This window comes from Solanum verrucosum, unplaced genomic scaffold (genome assembly GCF_900185275.1).
Source record: "Solanum verrucosum unplaced genomic scaffold, falcon-dt-bn FXZP01000176.1, whole genome shotgun sequence".
In the NCBI taxonomy this organism is placed as follows: Eukaryota; Viridiplantae; Streptophyta; class Magnoliopsida; order Solanales; family Solanaceae; genus Solanum; species Solanum verrucosum.
In genome coordinates this window covers 1987886-1995931 of record NW_026020412.1, presented here as the reverse complement: position 1 = coordinate 1995931, position 8046 = coordinate 1987886, and the positions used below count along the sequence as shown (strand labels likewise).

Genomic DNA, 8046 nt, shown 5'->3' with positions numbered 1-8046 from the left:
GAACATATTTATTTATTTCAATAAAATGGGCAACTTTGGCCCACTTTTAATTTTAAAAAATCAAAGCTCAGAACAAAGAAATGCCATAATATAAATTATGGATCAAGTTAAAAGACTATTATTAACAAAACAAACAAATACTCATAGAAAGAGTTATATGACAGAAAAAGGAAACAATCACTCTCCATAGAGTGTAATATGCTATAATTCAAGCGTATATAAACCAAGATTGGAGAAAATACCTATGATACCCTGAACTAAGATGTAGTGGTATCAGTTCTCTTAAGCTTAATCTGCACGAGTTAAGGATGAATTAGGTTATTTCTTTTTATTAAGATTGATTCAGGAGATGTACAAGTGATTAGGTGTTTTACCTTGATAAATGAAGATGGTAACAATGTTGAACTGAAGAAGTCTTCACCAAGTCGAATTCATGGTGCTCGTGAGATTTTCAAACACCCAATTGAATACCACTCAATCTTACATAGTTCTGTCATGTTTGATTCAAAGAGAGAACAAATTTCGGAGCTCCATGGACGACCAACGTTGAACTAAAAGGAGCGTCGCTTGGTTTCGACATTTCCTTCTTGTTTTGGTCGTTTCAACTTGTTGCTGATTGTTTTTGTTTTGGGCTTGGGTCACTTTTGGACCTAAGTCATTTGTGTTTGAACCCTCTTGTAATTCATACTTATAAATGCAAGTAAGCAAAATACTTTCATTGCATGAGATTGTTAACAATTCGTCATTTCACATTCAACCCTTGTGTTTTTCCCAACATGCATTGTACATTGTACATGTTTCACTATAGAGACAATTAACATGCATACACATATAAACTTGGAAAACAACAACCATCACCTACCTCAAATCAAGCCTTGGAAGCTTAATTGAACTTGAGTCTTTCCCTTGTTATGAATCTTAGCTTGTTCTTGGTCTACAACAATTAATAAACATATAATCAGACCTAAATGATCTAAAAACACTCGAATTATACTCAAATTCCAAACCCTAGGCCGTCCTTATAATCATCCCACCCAAATCAAAGTTTTTTCACCATTGATATGAATGACAATGGGGTGGGGGGGGGGGGGGTTAAGGCTATAGGGGCAGTGCGAGTTTAAGGTTGTGTGCGGCGTGGAGGGATGTGGGGCGGGTTGAAGGGGTTTTTAAAAAACTAATGTGGGTGGGGCGGATTGCGGGTCTATGTGAATTTATGAGGATTCAAACTTAATTTTAACTTTTTACATGTCATAAGAGTCATAGAGCATTATCTAATAAAATAGGTTCTTTAAAGTTACTAAAATATTCAAGATAGTAAATGACAATGGTACAATCAAAACTAATACACTTTCTTACATGCGTCCCAATTGACCTTTAAAAAAAATTTCAAGTCATTTTCAATTAAATTAATACAACTTAATGAAAAATAAATTTAATTTTTGTATCAAACTTAACTAGAAAAGAAAACTATTAAAAAATTTATGTGAGGCGCGCATTCATGCTTGGCGGGTCTATCCGGGATGGGGCCGGTTGATTATGAAAAAAAATTGTTATGCGGGGCGGAGCGGAACAAATTAATTTTTTTGCAGATTAAGCTTAACATGCCCCACCCCTGTCCCTCACCTCCCCATTGCCATCCCTAACCATTTAATCAATCAACCCCCCCCCCCCCCAAGATAATTCCCATAGATTATACGGTCTAAGAATCGAATTATCAAGCTAAGGAAGTAATTGACTTACCTTTAATGATGATCATGATGAAAACCAGACAAAATTCACCCTAGATCGCCCTTGCTCTTCCCAAAATGTGTTTGTAAAATAATGAGCGGTTTAGGAGAATTTTATGCATAAACTACAACTTACCCTGTTATAGTGTTACCAACCTGCTACAGCGGTACTGACGTGGAGGCATCACCCGTTGTGGCAACGTGCCACTTGTTGTAGGGGCTTGCACGAGATAGAAACCCGAAAATCTTTCCCAAAGTTTTCATTTCGCAACACACCTTTGAACCTTGATGTTCTAAACTAACCCCTTCACGCCAAGTACAATATCGGGAGTTCTACTTACCCGAATTCACTACCGAAAAGCCCTACGGACTCCTTAACATCTTAGCTAATGAAAAAAACTAACCCACACTTAGACATTTTACCCAATCCTTTCTCGGATTGCCCTAGACTTTACACACTTTCCATCTGAGACTAGCCTAGCCTGGAATTTTCAAGTCACTACTCCAAAAGTTTTCTTACCCAAATTCTTTCACTATTGGTTTACTCATAATGATCGGAGGGGTCGTTACAATTTATAAATCATAATTAATAATGTTTATTTAGTAAGTAGGCATTTGTACGTGTAACTTCATCTCGTTATTTGAAATCATGAGATTAAATCAATGTTTGAGCATGTAATGAAATTATGAGATGAAATTTCAAATTCTCCAAAAAGTTTGATTTGAAAATTTCACATCATTATTTGACATTTTAAAATACAAAAATTGACCCACAAGTTTATATTTTGTAAGAAAAAAAATCAGAGTTTTTGGCCAAAATACATCCTTAAACTATATTCCCAACTTAAACTACATCCTTAAATTATTTTTCTTAACAGATAACATCTTTCAATTGTTTAAAATTTGACAACTTTCATCCTTTTGTTAAAATTTGTCAAAAATTAACAAATTCTTCACAAAAACATGTACAATTCACACTACTCTCAACAAAACTTCTTAAATCACCCTCAATAAACCAATTTTGTTCATTCTACATGCATCTAAAATAAAATATTGTGATTTTTTTTTAGCAACAACGTTTTGCATTGTCTTCCTTTTAATTAGCAATTTTGTTTTTATTTACTTTTCATTTGTTTTGATATAAAAAAATTATCTGTTGAAATGTTTTCTTCTCATTAAATCTGCAAAAATTGGTGTCGATCAGAGACTTTTACCTCTAATAATGAAAAACAAAATTCGAGTACTAGAGATCAAAATTAGCTGAATCTTGATTACCTCAACTATCAGTTTGCCCCAAAAAATTATTGATCTAACGTCATTTTGACTTTGCAAGGTGAAGATGGTGTAAAACTAAGTTCCAACTCCATTCAGTTGGTAAAGAAGAAGAGCAGATAATGTCTCCTCGTAGACTCGCACCATCCTAACATTACTTTTTTTTAACAACAAACAAGGGTCACAGATAAAAAATTAATTTTTGGAATCTTTTTCCAAACAAATAATAAAATTATAGTTAATTTTTTATGAGGATAGTATGAATTGTATATGTTTTTTTTTTTTAATGAAATTCGCTAATTTTTTGATAAGTTTTTATAGAGAGATGGAAGTTGTTAAGTTTTAAATACTTGTAGGATGTTTTTGTTAAGAAAAATAATTTAAGGATGTAGTTTAAGTTGATGGTATAGATTAATGATGTTTTTAGTCAAAAACTCAAAAAAAATCATCATTTTATATCAACATAATATTTTGCGAGAATAACAAAGGAGCTATGAAACATTCACAAAATATGAACATGATAACATAGTTACTAATGATATTGACTAACAAAACTGCTCAACAAATTAGATGTTCAAACAAAATTCCAATTTTATCCATATAGTTTCATATCAATATATCATTACTTACACGCCAAATGGACCCTAAATAATACTCTCTCCGTCTCAATTTTTATGACACTTTTCGAATTTCAAATTCAAATAAATTTATCTTTGACATTAAAATGAAAAGTGACACATAAATTTGGATAGAGGGAGTAGTAATTTGTTGTTGGAGCGCGAAGTAGAATGAACCAAATAAATTGAAATTGAGAGAGTTAAGAGTACAAAGTAGAAGTTTTGTCCAAGGAAGAAGAAATAAGCAGCAGTTTGAAGGCTCTCTCCCTCCTTACTGCGACGATGTTGAAAGTCAGTCGGCTTCTGCACCCCAGGTTCTCTGCTTAAACCCCAGCTGCTCTCTCTTGTCACAAAACAGTAGACGTTTTTCTCTAAACCCCCTGCTTAAACCCTAGCTTTTCTTTTACATTTGTATAACAGTGTAACTGTCCTCATTTTCATCCTACTGTTGCTTGAATCTGTGTAACCAACTCATACTAGAACCTCTCTCTCTCTCTACTGTTGAGTTTGTATAGATGCAAAATATATAATGATTAAACAAATGAATAGATGCTAAATATAACTTAAAAGCCGATGACTCTAAAGATTGGATGGTGTATTTCTAATGTTTTACATGGAAAATAAGTGGGTTTCTTATTTATGTTTGAAAAAATATTATCTTGATAAATACTATGGGAGGTGAATGTTGGGTGGGAATGGGGAGCTATGGGGTTTGGGGCGACTTGTACAAGTTGTTTTTTCTATTTCCACTAGTGAAGTTGTTTCATTATTTTTAAGGAATTTGTATTCATAGAGAATATATTTTTTCCAAAAAGTTTGAACAACGAAATGCACCCCATGTAAATTGTAGGAAGTTGACCATGCTTAAATTACTATGAATCTATTTAAGACCCTATTCTCATGTTATGTTATGGAGGGACAGAGAAAAATAAGTCCATATTTGTAGCAATGCTGACTGTGTAAAATGCATGGTGAGGACATTACACACACATTTTCATCCGTTGCTCATTCACCAAGAAAATCAGGGGTCTCATTTTCAACACAGTACTTCTTGATGCTGGATACTCAATAAAATACTGTTGACAATGTAGGAAAAAAGAGTAACTGCTTAGCATGCAGATTGTGAATAAATTATTTTAAGTAAAGTTGATAATTTTTAAAAAAGAACCTTCCTAATATGATGTTTTTCTCTCGACACAATAGGAATCAGTTGTTGCATAAAAAATTGCCTGGAGAGTGTGTCAAAGGTTCTATCTGGCAGCATGCCATCAACACTTTTGCGGGCTTTTCTACTGTTCGACAGAATGTTGTGGCTGATGGTATGAATTTTATTTTCAGATGTTCATGAAGTTTCAGTTGTAATCTTGATGCTGTAATAATCTTTTTGTCATATCTGTTGATAGCAGGAAAACGGGAAGGTCGAGTGTTTGCTCCCTACTCAGTATTTAAAGGCAAAGCAGCACTTTCTGCTGAACCTAGGCTGCCCACATTTAATAGACTGGATGTATGATCTTTATTACCTTTTTAAATAGAATTAGAAACTGGACTTGCCTCTCTTCGTGATGTTGAAATGATGCATCCACTCGTCCATTCTTCTTATTACAGTCTGGAGGTGTTAAACTCAATCGCCGAGGTGTCATTATGTTGACATTCTGGCCATCTGTTGGTGAGCGCAAATATGACTGGGAAAAGAGGCAGGTAATGTGCTTATACGGTTCTCTCTTATTATTGAGTACCACCAGCATGGTAGGAAACAAGTTTAGATCTTTATTTGTCCCCGAAAAGCTCTTCGCATCACTATGCTGAGGGATTCTCGCAAGTGTTACAGCTAATTTTTTCTACATTTATGAGATAAAAGAAGAGGGAAATTGTGGCAAGTAACATCCACTGGTGCCTAGCTTGCAAAGACTGGAGATGAGCAACTTATTCCTTTTCATCCTCAATAGTTCCTCCCTATCAACAGACTTCCATACTTTATAATCTGTGCTGAACAAATTCAATCTGAACTTGCACATATCGACAGATATTAAGATACAGCAGGATATTATTTTCTTCTTTAAGATGTTCCTGTCAGCTTTTAATTCTCTTCAAGGCTGTAAAGTTTTTGTTCTTCTTTGATGGTATATGAGCAGATTCCTAAGTTTTGACAGGATTGATTGGTCATGTTTGGATGCTTAGTACTTGGTCCTAGCATGAGCCACCAACTTATAGGTCTATAATACGCTTGAGAGATGGTACTTTCATAACTAGGTGAAGAAATTGCTTGTATCTTTCTTGTTAATGTTGTTTTGCTGCTTGGTTTTTCTTTAGAGTTATTAGTCATCTATAAATCTGTCTATTTTTCTTTCTTAAGTGTCCATCTGGATGTTAAATAAATATCCATCTCTATGTTTGTTTCACCACTCTCTCTTGCTCTTTCTTTTCTTGCACATGTTCACATATCTGATGTACGATTTGACTGACAGATGACTCAACATATTGCAGTTGTTTGCTTTATCAGCAACAGAGGTTGGATCATTGATAAGTATGGGGACCAGAGATTCTTCTGAATTCTTTCATGATCCTTCAATGCTGTCTAGGTTGATTTGCTGATACAGTTCTTGGCTATGGGCTATCTTTTAGTGTACATGTTTACATGCACTCACACACACACACACACTTTTTAGTACAGAATCCTTGCATCCTACTCATTATTAGTTTCTCTTTATTCTCATCACTGTATAACTAAGCAGATGTTATATGTTACAGTAATGCTGGTCAAGTTAGAAAGAGTTTGTCAATTAAGCCAAATGCTGATGGCAGTGGTTTTTTCATTTCATTGAGTAAGTATCAGTTTATATGTTCACCTTTTTCAAAATCTTGCTTCCAACCAATAAGATGCATCACAATTTGTTCTGTAATGATAGCTGTCCATGTTAAGGATCAATGATATGCTTAAAAGTAACTGTTTTCGCGATATGTTAAAACAATGATATATATGTTTCATCCTGTTCTTGTATGGCCTCTGGGTGTGTTTCTTTCGTATTTTGGCAAGCCATGTATTAGTGCTCATACTAATTGCAGCATTTGATTTTGCCCTTTATGCAGGTGTTGTCAACAATAATCTCAAAACCAATGATCGTTTTACTGTTCCTGTCACTACTGCCGAATTTGCTGTTATGCGAACAGCTTTCAGTGTACGATCTACTAATATGTTTCTGTTGTAAAAGAAATTATGTTTCTATTCAGTTAGTTTTCCTAAGCACCCTGCTTTCTTATTACTTTGAGATGCTTCTGTTACCTGTTCTTATCCTAGCTCTGACTTCGTTAGTGAAATTTAATTGATGGTGAATGAACATTTTATATCAGGAAATGGAGCTGTGAGTAAGAAGTAAAACTTGTTGTCAGAACCTCATACATCACCAATATCTAGTGATTGTATTATTTATTAAGAAAACATTTTGCCTTTACCTGGAAATGAAAATGCGTACAATCTTTTGAATTTGGCAATGAATGAACCTTATATGGCAGTCAATGGTGTGAATGCATTTGTTATGAGAATTTGGTACATATTATCAAAACTTAGTTTCCCAAACATTTTTTTTTCAGGTTATTGATAGAATTTGGTGTATTTTTAGGGTCCTTTCTTAATTATTCTAACCTTTTTGACTTGTATGATTGAAACTGCTTAGTGTTATTTCTTTTTAGTTTACCCACAAGGTCCCTAGTTGTATTGGAAGATTGGGTGTTGTTTGTAGAAAAGGGCATCTTTTTGTAAGGTTTTCCACTTTTTAGTACAGTTCTTGAACACGAGTGTGTTTAACCCTTTAGTTAATAAAATTTCATTACTTCATTAAAAAATGATTAAACTGCTTAGTGCTTACAAGATGTGTACCTGCAGTTTCATTGTTGTACAAAGTAATCACCAAGTAGAATGTCCTATACTGTTATGTGCCTTCTACAAATATTTCTCCAATAAGTTGCAGCTTCATTTTGACTTTTTGTCTGTGGTTCTCATTGTCTATTAATAATTTTGGTCTTCTAACTGTAGTTTGCGTTGCCTCACATCATGGGATGGGATCGCTTCACTAATCGGCCTTCAGAAAGCATCTCTCAAAGTCCCTCAAAGGTGGTTCCACAACTAATGGAGGCGGAGTGGGATAGATGAGAGTTTGTGTTTATTGTGTAGTAGTCTCATTCTAGCATGACCTATGTTCTCTTTTGGTTGTGAAAGGAACTTGCTTGCCTAGTTAAATTTTTGTCCAGGTGCAATGTAAACTTAGAAGCTATCTGGTTCTCTTGCATCATAGGTTGATTGTGTCGTATTGCTCTAAACTTCAAAAATGTATTTTCGGAGTTGAAGCTTCAGAGAGTATATGTTATGTAGTGTTGATCAATCAATTATATTCTGTTAAAATGGAGCAAGTAAATGTCTAAGCTATGCATTTTGG

At 34.3% G+C, this 8046-nt stretch overlaps 1 protein-coding gene across 2 annotated transcripts; it reads left to right on the top strand.

The window, feature by feature from the left end:
* The first annotated feature begins 3847 nt into the window (after nt 1–3847).
* On the top strand, nt 3848–7970 carry LOC125840624 (single-stranded DNA-binding protein WHY2, mitochondrial). 2 transcript variants are annotated; one of them, XM_049519591.1, is made up of 8 exons: nt 3848–3930; nt 4820–4935; nt 5023–5120; nt 5222–5314; nt 6101–6195; nt 6365–6438; nt 6704–6792; nt 7647–7970. In XM_049519591.1, exons 1-8 carry the CDS (start codon nt 3899–3901, stop codon nt 7761–7763), a joined length of 714 nt encoding a protein of 237 aa, XP_049375548.1. In that variant the 5' UTR covers nt 3848–3898; the 3' UTR covers nt 7764–7970. The 2 variants fall into 2 exon arrangements, with proteins under 2 accessions (XP_049375548.1, XP_049375547.1); XM_049519590.1 differs by having other exon boundaries at nt 3849–3930; nt 5020–5120.
* Nucleotides 7971–8046: the final 76 nt, after the last annotated feature.

Coding starts and splice junctions, on each gene's coding strand:
- LOC125840624 (XM_049519590.1), top strand. CDS start 3,899: ATGTTGAAAGTCAGTCGGCTTCTGCACCCCAG. Junction 6,196..6,364: donor GATCCTTCAATGCTGTCTAG/GTTGATTTGCTG, acceptor TATATGTTACAG/TAATGCTGGTCAAGTTAGAA. Junction 6,439..6,703: donor TGGTTTTTTCATTTCATTGA/GTAAGTATCAGT, acceptor CCCTTTATGCAG/GTGTTGTCAACAATAATCTC.